General features: G+C 35.8%; 2 protein-coding genes and 1 non-coding gene across 3 annotated transcripts; 2 read left to right on the top strand and 1 right to left on the bottom strand.

Annotated features, from left to right (window-relative positions):
• Positions 1 to 1,779: 1,779 nt before the first annotated feature.
• Positions 1,780 to 9,350, top strand: LOC124395759 (extracellular calcium-sensing receptor-like). Its single transcript, XM_046864572.1, has 6 exons — positions 1,780 to 1,868; positions 6,296 to 6,584; positions 6,934 to 7,689; positions 7,773 to 8,000; positions 8,152 to 8,275; positions 8,437 to 9,350. The coding sequence occupies exons 2-6, from the start codon at positions 6,330 to 6,332 to the stop codon at positions 9,348 to 9,350; spliced, it is 2,277 nt and encodes a 758-aa protein (XP_046720528.1). The 5' UTR covers positions 1,780 to 1,868; positions 6,296 to 6,329.
• A 764-nt stretch (positions 9,351 to 10,114) lies between these two features.
• Positions 10,115 to 10,186, bottom strand: trnae-cuc. Its single transcript has one exon. It is a non-coding gene; the product is annotated as a tRNA-Glu (tRNA).
• Positions 10,187 to 11,116: 930 nt separating this feature from the next.
• Positions 11,117 to 15,945, top strand: LOC124395953 (extracellular calcium-sensing receptor-like). Its single transcript, XM_046864849.1, is given in 8 exon segments — positions 11,117 to 11,121; positions 12,894 to 13,055; positions 13,176 to 13,464; positions 13,568 to 14,323; positions 14,432 to 14,659; positions 14,759 to 14,882; positions 15,045 to 15,638; positions 15,641 to 15,945. Coding segments are annotated over 8 exon segments (2,463 nt in total).
• The last annotated feature ends 628 nt before the right edge of the window (positions 15,946 to 16,573 follow it).

Genomic DNA, 16,573 nt, shown 5'->3' with positions numbered 1-16,573 from the left:
TCAGGTGATCTACAAGCAAAATATACAATACTATGCAATAATCATGAATGTGGGACAAAAAAGGTAAAAGAAATCAGTGAATTGTGTGTTCATAGATTTAAGAATTGAGAAAATACTTTGCAGTTTGTAAATGAACAAATCTATTTTTGTAAAAGGAATGGTATTGCTATTATAACTACTAACTCAGGCAGTGAGAAGTGAGAAATCGTGTTGCTTTTGTTATTATTATTATTATTTTATTAATTGTAATGATAATTGTGTGATCCATAGTGTACATCTTGCTAATCACCTGTATTAAGTTTGCTGGCAATGTTATAGCAGTAGAGGGCCTTAATGTTTATTCCCCATAATGGGTAGAAGCTTGTCTAATGATGTGCATTAGATAATAAACATTAGTCTGATATTTTATGTTTAACTTTGATATTATTATTATTATTATTATTATTATTATTATTATATGAATTTTCTGTTTCAGTAAAAAAGTGACCTAAATATGACATATTACCTTGTAACATTTTTAATGAATGTTTTCATAAGAAAGAAAGAAAGAAAGAAAGAAAGAAAGAAAGAAAGAAAGAAAGAAAGAAAGAAAGAAAGAAAGAAAGGTGATTTATGCTTGTCACATGTACTTTACAGCACAGTGAAATTCTTTCCCCTCATATTCCAGTGATGTTTGGAAGCTGGGGACAGATCACAGGGTCAGTTATGATACTGCACCTCTGGAGCACAAAGGGCTAAGGGTCTTGCTCAACGCCCCAAAGAGTGGCAGCTTGGCAATACCAGGGTTTGAACCCCCAATCTTATGTTCAGTAGCCCAGAGATGTGTGTACTGTATGTTCAGTACATTTCTAATTCCAGCTTCCTGCTTAGGTTTAACAGTCACACATAGTGTACAGCAGAAAGCAGCATTCATTTATATCCATTTCTTCTTCATTTCTGACTAATATGGGACATGCATACTGTATATCAATAATGCAAAAACATGAAATGTAGAGCTTTCATTTGTTTCGGTAAAATTGCTTGCTCTCACACTAGTTTGTTATAAGTAATATCAATTATGTCAGATATCTTTGTTATGATTTTATATCCCTGAAACTTCGAAGCACTATAACTTTCCAACTGTATAACCTCTTTATCTCTGTAAAGCTGCTTTATGCACGTAGCAGATGCCCTTATCCAGAGCGATGTACAACAGTGTTTGAAGTCTCTATCAATGAATAAATCAACAATGGTTCACTAGGTTGCTTTGGGACAATGACCATTGTTAAAAGCTTTAGCCGATAATGATGGACAACTGTTAACTATTGGAAAACTATTATGTCCACATTGCACAGTGATCCGTTTACATAAAGTGATCCACAGAAAGAATTGCTGTGGTTAATGATCTAACATATAATTTTATTTTATTCTATTAATCTAAACCAGTAGATTATATATATTGAGCAAAGCATATTCTTGTACTTTATCAAAAGGTCATCATGAAGCAGTAAATTTATTTGATGCACGACTGATGCAAGAGTGTTAATGTTTTTCAAATTTGTTTTTGCATTCAATTTAATTAGCATGAACCAAAGAAAATATAGCTTTTTGTCTTTAGGGTACAAGTGACAGTTCCAGACTGACAAAAACAAATCAGTCAAATCCTGAGAGATGAGTTCTGTTGTTACTGAGCTGAAGCCAAACAAGACTCCTGTTTTCTGCCTTTGTTTCTGTTTTTAATTAATACTTGCCTAAGGACATGTTTTAATTGAAATAGGAAACTGCTGAGGGAGTTTCAGCAGAAAAGTGGCATCTTCTACTGATCAATTCTGCCCTGTCCTGAGGGGAGGTGTCAGGTGTGGTGCAACTTGTTAGACATGTGCCAACAGGTAACTGTTTCCAACTCAGTAAATCAAACAAGGCCTTGTGTCATTATGGATGTCGTTTTAAAATTAATTAGCTGCTCTGTGTGATTAGCATAGTGCTAAAGATAACAGGTGATACACAAAGGATTATTCTTTTCGGTCAAAACATGATTAGAAAAATAAACAGCCGTTTCATCAGGGCAGGTTAAAACAAGTTGGAAAAGCATTGGTATTGAATTGAGCTTAAAAAAGTTTATATCCATAACATTTTATTAAATAATGTTATAATTTTCAACTTCTATGTGGTCAGCCTTTATTATTAATTTGCTGCATTTACATTTAGGATCCAACAACAGAATTCCCCAAAATTAGCATATCTTTTATTATAAACATCTCATATTCATAATATTGTGCACCATATAAGAAAAGGAAAAAAATCAGTACAAAATTAAACACAAATTGCATTTGGTACTTAAAAATGAATAAAAAAAATGTAATAATATCTAGTCCTAATAACAGGGTAGCCTTCACTCATTTATATCATGGCCCAGTATGTGCACACTTTTCTGAGCGAATCACAATTATATAAGAAATTCTTAAAGATGGCATTAATGAGGTTATTTAGTGCTCTTAATCATGAAGGTTGAACTTCACTTTTAAGTCCTGATACTTAAAATGTGTCACCAAACTATATTCATCTAGTATTATGAATCATTAGATCTTGCACAAACCCTATATAATCTATACAGATGAATCTATTCCTTTTAATATTTAAATATACCATATGCACAGAAACCTGTCATATTTTTTTTTACAGGTTTGAGGATTTAATTAGTCACAGAACAGAATTTCTTGTGATATTTCATTGCCTCAGACACAAATGGTCCAAAACAAAATGAACCTGGTCCCATGTTAAAGTAGCCAGAGATGGGCAGTTAGATCAATATTTTGGCCAGAGGCTCTCAAAGTCAACCTTATCAAAACTGGAGCACATGGACCACTGCCAGTATTAAATGGTAGTCAAATATATTATGGGCCTTGAAATAGGGCCTTTGTTTCTAGCAACAAGAGATAATATACCTGCTTCACTGATGTGGGCCTGACACACTTAATAGGGAAAACTTATATATATATTATATTATTATTTAGAATATTTATAATAATTAAATATATTATTTCTTATTAATAAATAAATAAATATATATATAGAGATTTTGTGTGTGTGTGTGTGTGTGTGTGTGTGTGTGTGTGTGTGTGTGTGTGTGAGTATATAAATAAATAACTATCTATATATATTTATATATATAAACGTTATACTTTCAATACACTTTATCATTTTATTTTATTTTAATATTCTATTTCTAGTTTTCATGTTTACATGTTGGATAGTTGTAAAAAGCATTTCACTACATGTTGTACTCTGTATTAGTGGGTATGTGACAAGTAAAATCTGAATTCAAATAAACAATTGAGAATTACAATACAATTCTAAATTTAGAAGTTCTAAATTCTAAAAGTTATGTATCTATAAATGAATCAAAGAGAAATTGCAAATACTATTTGAGGGCTTGTATAGGCTCAGCAAAGGTCAATGAAAATGTAGAAATTATGGCAGATATAAACCTGAAAGTTGTATGTGGGCCTTACACACCTTATGCAGATAGGGATATATTTTATGTAAAAATAAAAAAAAGTTGTTTATTTAAGGGCTTGTTTATTATTTATTGCTTCATTCTGTTCATCATTGAGATGCCAGGTATTTAATTTACTGTCTATTGCCTCAAGAAACTGCTATTTATCAGTATTGTTCGAAATATGACACCTTAGAATTGATCTTACATACAAATCATCAGTATGAAGCTTAACTATTTAATTTACACAATGTTTAATATTAGAATATTTGACTTTTACCTATTAATTTCTGTATAAAACCAGAGAAACATGAATAAAGGTTATTGTGCTTTAGACGCAGGACTTTAGGGAGGTAGTGCAGATGGGAGCATGTGACAGAAACAAAGAAAGTCTATAGGGAATTATCAGGTGACATGTTTGAACTTGAGAACTAGTTGACAAAACAGAATCATTTCCACTCTCTTGGAAAACAGTCTAATATTGGCCCAGCAAACATTACAATCGCAAATAACAATCACATTAATTAACCCCCTGCTATCTGCAACATGATCAGTGCTTCGTTCTGCATCTGTAGGGAATGACATTTTCTCTGAACAACAGTGACACAGCAAAAACAGTGCATGATGCAATGTCCAGTCAAATCAGGTCTGGGTCTGGGTCATATTACAAATGCTTTTGCAATCATTGGTAATAAGAAAGATAAAATGTATATAATTGAACATAATTACAGAAACAATTGTAAAAGGAACACAATAGATGATACTTTCATTTTCATAGTTGCATTTTTATGACCCTTATATAGGAATGTGTGTTTTGGTCACTCTGTGATGAAGGCCTAACAACAAATATAACAGACTAAAAGCCATGAAAGCTACTCCATGCAATCTTATCACAACCTAAAAATCTTCATTCATCTAATTTCAGAAATCCTTAGTTTTATACTTGCCCACTACTCAAAACATGGCATTACGGTTACGTAAAGGACAGAACCAAAAACATCAGTGGAAACATGACATAAAGCCAAAAGAAAAAAGCATAAACACATATCCCCGGGTCTTTAGGCAGATATTGGCTGCATTACTTTCTATTAGGTAATATTCCGATTCAATTACACCAGGAGCAGTTTGCTGTTCCTAACTAGTTTGTGAGACTTCTTTCCTTTTATCTTGCCTTGCATATTGTCATGTTGCAACTGTCATATCTTTATGATGAATTCTTATGAATGTACCAAAAACAGTACAAGAACAGTATTGATATGTATCTCCATATTCTCATCAGTAATCAAGGAGGTCTTTCTGCCAATAATCTTTGCATATGTTTCATGCATGTCTGTGTTATTGATATCCCCAGGCCTGAAGTAGACTGACCAAGAATTATAGCGAATGGGATTTGAGATACCTAATACATGGTGTAATGTAGTGTAAGGCAGTGATTTGGGCACAGGGTCATTGGGGTCTGAAAGCAGAGCTGGGACAAACTCAGTGGGTCAGCTTGATAAGCTGTATTGTCAACCTCAGGCGTAAACAGGGGTTGGGAGACCACCATATCTGCCTATGGCAGGAGAGGCCATCTTGTTGGCCGTTGGAGGAACCTCTGCAGGGGAACACTGTGGGCTTCTGGCATAATATCTTAAGGGGAGGTTGACTTGTTAGCCACTAGAGGGAGCTTCACTAAGAAGGCTATTGTGTTGGCCTCTGCCTACTGTAAAGCTCTTTGAGACAGACAACCACATTGACCTCTAAAGGGAGCTCTGCAGAAGGATTGTCTTGTAGACCTCAAGCTAGAGGTCTTCAGAGGTCTACCAGGCTTTTAGAAAAATAATACTAATTCTACTTCCTTTTTTTTTTTACATGGTTTTATACCCCTATCACCTTCCTGCTGTGTCAATACACTTATCATTTTTTTACATTTTGCATGTATAGTTTGACTTCACTTGTCGTCTTAGAGAAGACTGCAAATCATAAAAGTTATTCTAATGTATACCCTTTATATAATAATAAAACATTTTTAATTAAATTCAGTTTTTTATATATAGCACTTTTATTAATAGACAATATTAAAAACTCTAAAATACAAACCTAAATAAACAATGGCACGAAAAAAAAAATCCTGATATTCCTGGTCTTCACAATCTCCACATCTCCAAACAAATTTAAACCTATGGTGGACTTTAGAGTAATGGGTTAGACAGGTCTTTCAAGAACAGTGTTTATTGAACAGTTCAATAAACTATTTGTTGACAAACTCAATCATTTGTCAGCCATTAATATGCAATTTGTCCACAAATCTACATTAGCAGTGAAAAATAATCTGAATTGAAAAAAGAGTAATAAAACCTGCAGAATCTTTGCAACACAATATCATAATGACATCACAAGGCTTAGGGTTTCTGATTTGTCCAGATATATTGGTCATATTGCAAACAGTTCTACAAGTCTATAAAAATATGACTGCTACATCTGTTGGAGATTTATTAAGATAAGGCTGTGGACTAAGTTTGTGATGTTTTTCTTTGTACTGTTCCTTTATTTCGGCCAGGCAAATGGGAAAAACTGCCATATTCTGGACAACCCAGCATATCCTCTGCTATTCAAAGATGGAGACGTGATAATCGGAGGTTTATTTTCAATACATGGTGATGCAAAACTTCCATCACTTTCATACACTGAAAAACCTGAACCTTTAATCTGCACTAGGTTTGTTACGGTTGCAACATTCAAGTTATTAATTTGGTAGCGAAAGAAAAAAACTGTGTATTTTAGATTTTACTCAAAAATGAATTTTAATTCTATTGTTTTCTTTTAACTTTTTTCCCACAGCTTCAACCTTAGAGAATTTCGATTTGCTCAGACCATGACTTTTGTAATTGAGGAAATCAACAGGAACAACAACTTGCTCCCAAATATCACAATTGGTTACATGATTTATGACAATTGTGGCTCAAGTTTATTATCTATGAAAGCAGCCATGGCGTTGATGAATGGTCAGGATATAATGGGAGAAGAGGCCTGCTCTGTACAAGCAGCAGTGCAAGCCATCATTGGGGAATCTGAATCTTCTCCTACTGTAGTACTCACAAAAACAACAGGACCTTTTCAAATACCAGTGGTAAGAATCAAATATTGTAATTACTAATTGTAAATAAACTCTGGGAGAGTAAAAGTTGTGCCAAGTAACCATATTTCTGAGTTCATTTATTTCCCAAATCCAAAAAGGTAGAAATATAAAGTATATTTTTGCAAACATTTAGCATATGTGTCTATTAATGCCTCTTAGCATTACCATTATTAAGAATAGTCTTATATATTGTTGTTCTTTAGGTAATTTTTTTCTCACTTTTTTCTCTTACACAATAACAGATATAAATGATGCATAGGTTCTAGTTAAAGTATGCTTTTGGAATTTATATTTATATTCTGCAAAATGCATTTTCACTAAATGATCTCTCTTTACTCAGATAAGCCATGGGGCCACATGTGAATGTTTGAGCGACAGAAAAGAGTACCCCTCTTTCTTCAGGACCATAGCGAGTGATTACTACCAGAGTAGAGCTTTGGTATACTTGGTGAAGCACTTTGGCTGGTCTTGGGTGGGAGCTGTAAACAGTGATAATGACTATGGAAACAACGGAATGGCCATTTTTCTGAATGCAGCCAAAGAAGAGGGAATATGTGTTGAGTACTCAGAGAAGTTTGATCGGTCAGATCCTGCCAAACTAATGAAAGTGGTCGACACCATTACAAAAGGCACAGCTAAAGTAATTATTGTATTTCTTGGTCACGTTGAGATGAATGTTTTAGTAGAAGAACTTATTCTGAAGAACGTCACTGGCTACCAGATGATTGGTGTCGAGGCATGGATTACTGCAGTTAATCTAGTAACGCCAACAAGTTACAATGTACTGATTGGATCACTAGGATTCGATGTGGGAAAATTGAACATTGCTGGTTTTGCTGACTATGTTGTAAAAGAGTTTTGGCAAACAGATTTCCCTTGTTTGAACCCAAAGGGAGAGATTTCTCATACTGAAAACAACTGTAGCAAATATGAAGAAATCCTTCCCTTTAAAAACTACAATGAAGATATATCAGAATTGAGATACGCAAATAACATTTACAGTGCAATTTATGCGGTGGCACATTCTCTACACGGCCTATTGAGATGCACAGAAAACCAGAAGTGTGGAAATGGGAAGACAATACCATCAATGCAGGTAATAAAATAAAAAAAAAAAACAACCCAAGTAAGATATTACACATCAATCAATGATTGCAATTGCTTTTTTTTTCTTCCAAGGTTGTTGATTCACTAAAAAAAGTAAACTTTATAACCAAAGCAGGAGAACAGATTTGGTTTGACAGCACTGGGGCAACCGCTGCAAAATATGACGTAGTAAACTGGCAACGAGGCTTTGATGGAGAAGTGCAGTTTATGGTTGTGGGGTATTATGATGCCTCTCTGCCAAGTGGACAACAATTTGTCCTAAATTCTAACAATATAAGTTGGGCTGGAGGAAAAACAGAGGTACAGGCAACGCTGGTTAAGTTTTCATTAAATATAGTCAATAATACGTTGAGAATTTGTGCTACAAATCTGCCATAAAGAATCTACTATTAAAGCTATAAATTGCATTTCAATAGAGTTAACTGCACCTATATTATATTGCTAACATTAGAAGCCGAGGTCTGTGTGCAGTGAAAGCTGTCCTCCAGGAACCAGGAAAGCTGCACAGAAAGGAAGGCCTGTCTGCTGTTATGATTGTATGCCATGTGCAGAGGGAGAGATCAGTAACCACACAGGTAACTTTAACATTACAAAAATTCAAAGACAATTTGTTAGTCATACAATTTGTTTCTTTCTCCTATTATTCAGGATTCAGTTCCTGAAAAAAAGCATCAGCAAATAAAACGTCAAAAAAAACGTTTTCTCCTTCCTAATGACAATCACGATTATTTTTCAGATTCAAATAACTGTGAGCAGTGTCCAGGAGAATATTGGTCTAATGCTGAAAGAGATAAATGTGTGTTAAAAGTTATAGAGTTTCTCTCATTTACAGAGGTTATGGGGATAATACTGATATTTTTTTCACTACTTGGAGCTGCATTGACTGTGTTAGTGGCTGTTTTATTTCTACTAAAAAAGGACACTCCTATAGTTAGGGCCAACAATTCTGAGCTGAGCTTCCTGCTGCTCTTCTCACTGACTCTGTGTTTCCTCTGTTCACTTACATTTATTGGACGGCCCTCTAAGTGGTCCTGTATGCTGCGCCACACAGCTTTTGGGATCACATTTGTACTCTGTATCTCCTGTGTTCTGGGGAAAACTGTAGTGGTGTTAATGGCCTTCAGAGCTACACTTCCAGGCAGCAATGTCATGAAATGGTTTGGGCCTCTACAGCAGAGACTCAGTGTAGTTGCTTTTACAATTATACAGGTCCTTATTTGTGTACTTTGGTTAACAATTTCTCCTCCTTTCCCCTACATGAACATGAACTACTTCAAGGAAAAGATCATATTAGAATGTAACTTGGGCTCAGCTATAGGTTTCTGGGCCGTGCTGGGTTATATTGGAGTTCTGGCTTTCTTATGCTTTGTTTTGGCTTTTCTAGCTAGAAAGCTGCCTGATAATTTTAATGAAGCAAAATTCATCACATTCAGTATACTCATATTCTGTGCAGTGTGGATCACCTTTATTCCAGCTTATGTCAGCTCTCCTGGAAAATTCACTGTAGCTGTGGAGATCTTTGCCATTTTGGCCTCCAGTTTTGCTCTGCTGTTCTGTATATTTACTCCTAAATGTTATATTATTCTGTTTAAACCTGAACTAAACACCAAGAAAAATATGATGGGCAAAATGGCATCTAAATCCCTATAAATAAAAAAAATATTAAAATCTACAAGCATCATTTTTTCTTTTTCATATATATAATGTCTCCATTCTTATTCATTATTTCTGTAAAGCTGCTTTAAGACAATGTCCATTGTGAAAAGCGCTATAGAAATAACCTTGACATCTGGTGATACTGATGATATGTGAAAATACTACTGATAACAAACAAACACGCAAACAAAAACCATAACATTTCTAGATAAAAAAAAAATCACATTTCATCTTATTTATGTTAACACAAAGGAATCCTGCATTCAACTACAGACATGTGTGTCTTAAGCATAAAAGCAAGTATTCCAGAGGAAATATTTTGATATTGCAATGCCACAGTTTTTGATCCATTTGCTAATTTATTCCCTGCACCTATAGAGAAACACGGTTAATCAGCATTACCAGTGAGAGCATGTAATATTATCAAAGGGGGTCAGAGTATACCAGGGCTTCGTAGAGTGATATGTTAGTACTTGATTAATATGTACTGTTGATCAAATAAAATGATTTGAGAATGAGAATTCCTGTGAGGAGGCACTAACATTTCATCAAATACGTGACCCTGAAAACACTGGAATCAGAAACAAAACTACGTCTTTCTTTCGGCTTCTCCCATTAGGGGTCGCCACAGCGGATCATCCGCGTGTTTGATTTGCCACATGTTTCTACGCTGGATGCCCTTCCTAACGCAACCCTCCCCATTTTTCCGGGCTTGGGACTAGCACTAAGGCTTGTGCAAACTTAATGGCTGGGGTTGGTTCCCTGACCGGGGATCGAACCCGGGCCACAGCGGTGAGAGCGCCGCATCCTAACCACTAGACCACCAGGGAACCCCGGAATCAGAAACAAAACAATCTGAAAAAAAAAGGAAATAGTGTTAATTGTCTGCTGGGATTAGCACTGACATGCACAATTGTGGCAAAAGGTTATATGATGCTATGCAAAATTAAATGAGAAGAAAAATACTCTATTTGAACAAATATACTGCCTGCATGCCTGCGGGTACAAATGCATTATATCAGATCATAGTCTCCTTTATTCATTATTTATGGGGATACAAATAAACTCTAATTTGCCCAACATTTAAGCCATGGTGGCTGTGTGCACTGGTTTTTACGAATGTTCAAATGAGGTAATGTTTCTTTAAAAAAGATTTCGTAGGTGTCGTAAGAATATAGAAAGTTAACGGTTTGTCTTACGACTCTTACACAGTCGCTTGTCTTCAAAGTTTGCAGCACGCAGATTCACTAAACAAAACAAATGCACAGCACATGACCATTTAGCTCAGTGTGTCTCTCATGCTGATGCCATAATCCTGTGGCCTTTTCCTACTCGTCTACTTCATGCTTTATACTATATATTGCAATGAAGAGGAGTGAGATGAGATGTTTTCATTCATATACAAGAAATTATTAACATCAGTATAGCAAATTTAAATCTCTTTACAGAAAAATTAAGAATATAGAAATATAAATTATTTGGGTTTAGGTCATACACATCTAAACAAACAGAATATTCAATACAAAGAAACACTATATAGAGCTGTGTCAAGGCAGAAGCAGCAATTGTTGAAAAGGAAAACTGTAATGCTTCTGAGTGTAAAAACATAATTTGTAACAAAAAATAAATAAATTAATTAATTAAAAAAAATATAGATAGATAGATAGATAGATAGATAGATAGATAGATAGATAGATAGATAGATAGATAGATAGATAGATAGATAGATAGATAGATAGATAGATATAGGTATATGAGCAATGAGGTTTGTAAAACCCAGGGAAGGGTGCCCTCTGGTGGAGCAGTTATGAATTGTATTTGGCTAAGTGTGTCAAGAAAACTGTTTGTTGATCTTCACTGATTGCACTGGGTCCAGCAATTAAGATGTTTCTGGACAAATCTTACTGGCTGGTCCCAGCCCTCTAACAACACTGATGTAAAATATTAGTGATGCTTCTCTGGGGACAGACTGATCGACTTGAACACAGCTATTCTAACAGACAGATAATCAATCCAGTTTTCAGGCAGAAGATTGCAAGTCTGTCTGTAGAACCTGAATGCAAAACCACTACATCCTTTTGGCCAGCCACATATTGGAGCAGTGACTCCCATCCAAGCTGGAGATGAATGATTTAGTAAAACCGGGGAAACTTTTTCTTTTTTTCACTGCTTTACATGTCATAGTCATTGGCACTTGTATTTGTACTCACTGTTCACTGAACCTTCTGTCTTTCTTTTGATGTGTTTTCTTGTCTGACTCGATTGTAAGTAAAGCCAAGCCAATGGAAACTGGGATTAAGAATGTTGCCTTCTCCTCTTGCACTGATGAGGAGGGTAGAGTACTTTTCCTCCCTGGCCTGCAGAGGATGTCACTCTAACTCCCTGCCATGCTGAGGACTCTGCTCTACCTTCTTGCTCTGCAAAAACATTGCTTTGCCTGCTTGCTGTGCTGAGAACATTGTTCTTTCTCTCTTCAATGCAGAAGGTGTCAGGGCAGATCCTGGCTTTGCCATGAGTTACAATCCATACCCTTGCTTTTCCTTGTATGCTACTATGCCTCCTGACCCCACTTCATACAATATATCACTCTGCCACCCTGCTCAGCTGAGGGCATTGTTTCGTCTTCCTGCTTGCTTGAAGATATCGCTCTGCCTTCATGCTCAGCTGAAGTTGTCAGTTTGCCAAGCAAATGCTTCACAGTGTTCATCACTCTCTCTTCTGGCTTGCAAACAACATCACTCCCCATCTGTAAGGGAAATCATCTGCCATCCCTCTGGCCTCAGGGAGTGCATTGCTCCATACTCATGCTCTACCTTTAACTTTGTTCCTCCCAAGAACGTAGCAGTGGCTATTGCTACCAGAGACCCACACAGAGCAGGTGATATCACTTGGGGCTGTCCAGTACTTCACCACCTGTTGAAAGGACTTTCTGTACTTATGCGAAGGAAACGTTTCAGAATTAGGCCAGGAGACAGTTTACATTTTCCACAATCTTCTGCACCAAGTAACATTTGTTTTTGCACCTGATGTATGTTTCACAATCATTTCTTCTCCAATTTGAACTCATTGCTTCCTGTAATTAGGTCATGCAAATTATTTTTTTTTTTTAGATTTTCTTTCTGATAGTTTTGTGTTCTGTTTCATTGCTTGGACCTAAAACGATATATGATCTGCACTTGCATCCACTCCTGCCTCAAATTACGACGCCTGTGCTTGTCATTATATTTATAATGAACTAATGATAACTATTATTATTATTAGTATTAGTATTAGGATTAACTATTAGAAACCTATGTAGTTACAAGCGTGGGAAAATGCATGCTTTGACTTGCCAGCAAATCCTGGGAGTTTAGAAGCTAAACAAAGTTGACGTCACAAAGCTAAAGCTCTCTGATTTGTCTAAATTGCACTTATATTCAGCAGAGGGCTGAGTACGTTTATAAATATATGAATATGATATCTGTTGTGCATTTGTGCTGCAGAAAACCAGTGAATGAACCTAGTGATGTTTTTGTCTGTATTGTTTTTTTCTTTCAGCCTGGCAAAAGGGGAAAATTGCTATATTCTGGACAGCCCAGCACATCCTCTGCTAGCTAAAGATGGGGATGTGATAATCGGAGGTTTATTTTCAATACACAGTGGTATAATGCTTTCTTTACTACCATACACTGAAAAACCTGAAGCTTTAATTTGCACCAGGTTTGTTAAAATTAGACGTCTGAAGTTTTTTAAGGACTGAATATTATATTTACCATTTAGGATTTAAAAATGTGTTTCCAATTAAAACATTACAAATGTTTCTTTTATTTGTTTTAACAGATTTAATCTTAGAGAATTGCGATTTGCTCAGACTATGACGTTTGTTATTGAGGAAATCAACAGAAGCAACAGTTTGCTCCCAAATATTTCTATTGGCTACAGGATATATGACAATTGTGGATCAAGATTGTTATCTATGAAAGCAGCCATGGCTCTGATGAATGGTATGGACACAACAGCAAATGGGGCCTGCACTGGAGAAGCAGCAGTACAAGCCATCATCGGGGAGTCAGAGTCTTCACCTACTATAGTACTCACAAAAACTACAGGACCTTTTCAGATCCCAGTGGTATGAATAAGTTACTGTTGTATCCTGTGCTGTAATAGTTTTCCAATAACATATTCAACTTTGTAGAAATGTACTTTCAAAAAATGTTTCTTTTTCCCCCCAGATAAGCCATGGGGCCACATGTGAATGTTTGAGCAACAGAAAAGAGTACCCTTCTTTCTTCAGGACCATCGCAAGTGACTATTACCAGAGTAGAGCACTGGCATATTTGATCAAGCACTTTGGCTGGTCTTGGGTGGGAGCTGTAAACAGTGATAATGACTATGGCAACAATGGAATGGCCATATTTCTGAATGCAGCCAAAGAGGAGGGAATATGTGTTGAGTACACAGAGAAGTTTGACCGGTCAGATACTGGCAAAATTGTAAAAGTGGTGGATATTATTAAAAAAGGCACAGCCAGGGTCGTCATTATATTTATTGCTCAAGCTGATATGAATGTTCTGATAGACCATCTCATTCTGAGGAATGTCACTGGATACCAGATGATTGGTGTAGAGTCATGGATTACTGCGATTAATCTAGCAACACCTGCAAGTTACAATGTATTGATTGGATCCATTGGATTAGATGTGGGAAAATTAAACATTCATGGATTTGCTGACTATGTAATTAAAGAGTTTTGGCAAACAGATTTCCCTTGTTTGGACACAATAGGAAACATTTCTCAAACTGACAGCAGTTGCAGCAGATATGAGGAAATCCTTCCCTTTAAAAACTACAATGAAGATATATCGGAATTGAGATATGCAAATAACATTTACAGTGCGATTTATGCAGTGGCATATTCTCTACACGGCCTATTGAGATGCACAGAAAACCAGAAGTGTGTAAAAGACAAAGCAATACAATCATGGCAGGTAGTCTAACAAAATAGCATAACATATGTATATGTATAATGTATATGTATATGTAAATGTATAATGTTCCCATAAAATTAATGCAATTAATATCTTTTTCTTTTAAAGGTTGTTGAATATCTGAAGAAAGTAAACTTTACTACTAAGTCAGGAGAAAATATTTGGTTCGACAACACTGGGGCAACAGCTGCAAAATATGATGTGGTCAACTGGCAGAAAGGTTTTGGCAGGGAAGTGCAATTTAAGGTTGTAGGCTATTATGATGCGTCTCTGCCAGCTGGACAACAGTTTGTCCTAAACGCTCAAGATATAGTTTGGGGTGGAGAGAAAAAAGAGGTACAGAGAGTTGGTTCAATTCTATTTGAAAGCTGAACACAAGCATAAGTATATTAAATTAAAAATGTTATTATACGCATAATATTTGTTTTTCTATAGAAGCCAAGGTCTGTGTGCAGTGAAAGCTGTCCTCCAGGAACCAGGAAAGCTGCACAGAAAGGAAGGCCTGTCTGCTGTTATGACTGTATACCATGTGCAGAGGGAGAGATCAGTAACCAGACAGGTAACTTCACTATTAACAAGTTTCAAAGGCATTTTTTTTGTTGTACATTTTGCATCCTCCTCCTATTATTCAGGATACACTGCCTGAAAAATGGTATCAATACATGAAACTATGCAAACGACTTATTTTTTTTCTAATAAGAATAACATGATTATTTTGCAGATTCAAATAACTGTGAGCAGTGTCCAGGAGAATATTGGTCTAATGCTGAAAGAGATAAATGTGTGTTAAAGGTTATAGAGTTTCTTTCTTTTACAGAGGTTATGGGGATAATATTGGTACTTTTTTCTTTGTTTGGTGCTGCATTAACTATATTAGTAGCCATTTTATTTGTAATAAAAAAGGACACTCCTATAGTTAGGGCCAACAACTCTGAGCTGAGCTTCCTGCTTCTCTTCTCACTGACTCTGTGTTTCCTCTGTTCACTTACTTTCATTGGACGGCCCTCTGAGTGGTCCTGTATGCTGCGCCACACAGCTTTTGGAATCACATTTGTACTCTGTATCTCCTGTGTTCTGGGGAAAACTGTGGTTGTGTTAATGGCGTTCAGAGCTACGCTTCCAGGCAGCAATGTCATGAAATGGTTTGGGCCTCTACAGCAGAGACTCAGTGTAGTTGCATTAACTCTCATACAGGTCCTTATTTGTGTGCTTTGGTTAACAATTTCTCCTCCTCTCCCCTACATGAACATGAACTACTACAAGGAAAAGATCATATTAGAATGTAACTTGGGCTCAGCTATAGGTTTCTGGGCCGTGCTGGGTATATTGGAGTTCTGGCTTTCTTGTGTTTTGTTTTGGCTTTTCTAGCTAGAAAGCTGCCTGATAATTTTAATGAAGCAAAATTCATCACATTCAGTATACTCATATTCTGTGCAGTGTGGATCACCTTTATTCCAGCTTATGTCAGCTCTCCTGGAAAATTCACTGTAGCTGTGGAGATCTTTGCCATTTTGGCCTCCAGTTTTGCTCTGCTGTTCTGTATATTTACTCCTAAATGTTATATTATTCTGTTTAAACCTGAACTGAACACCAAGAAAAATATGATGGGGAAAACAAAATGATTATAAAAAACATGCTATTAAAATCTATATAAATCCATCTAATATTTCCACATGGATTATGAATATAAGAGCTGATTTAAAAGAGAACAGAATAAACTTTTCATTAAGAAAAATCCAAATGTGTCTTTTCTCTCTTCATAGATCTATCTATCTCTGTATCACTTTTACCCAACATCTCTCAGAATTTTAAAGAGTGCACAGATTGTTCACAGATTGTAAGTAAAGCTCAAATATTTAATGTAATTTGTGTTTACTTATAAAAAAACACAATTTTCACTGTTTAATCTGAGTTATAACAAAAAAATGCCAGAAGTATCAGTGCTTCTGCTTCTGGTATGGATGTACGGATGGAATATACTGATTGGAATATGCAGTAAGAATTGGTGAAGGACTGGCTAAGGATGTACGTTAGAAGACTCCTGTGAGAAATCTGATCCTATGTAGTGACCCCACATAGGTAATTCTACAAATCTAATTAGAAAAATAACAACTACAGCTGGCAGCTTAATAGATATTTATAAATGCTCATACAGATGATGGTTCTTTGAAAAAAAAATATATATATAATTCTTTATATCACTCAAATGTGGTTGAAAATGTGTATGCTCATTTAATATGACATCAGAGT

The sequence above is a fragment of the Silurus meridionalis genome, chromosome 13, assembly GCF_014805685.1.
Source record: "Silurus meridionalis isolate SWU-2019-XX chromosome 13, ASM1480568v1, whole genome shotgun sequence".
Lineage (NCBI taxonomy): Eukaryota > Metazoa > Chordata > Actinopteri > Siluriformes > Siluridae > Silurus > Silurus meridionalis.
This window is presented reverse-complemented; position numbering and strand designations above follow the sequence as displayed.

Excerpts from the sequence above, each read along its gene's own strand:
- LOC124395759 (XM_046864572.1), top strand. The coding sequence starts at position 6,330 with ATGACTTTTGTAATTGAGGAAATCAACAGGAACAACAACTTGCTCCCA. Across the intron at positions 6,585-6,933 it reads GACCTTTTCAAATACCAGTG|ATAAGCCATGGGGCCACATG; the intron begins GTAAGAATCAAA and ends CTCTTTACTCAG. Across the intron at positions 7,690-7,772 it reads AGACAATACCATCAATGCAG|GTTGTTGATTCACTAAAAAA; the intron begins GTAATAAAATAA and ends TTTTCTTCCAAG.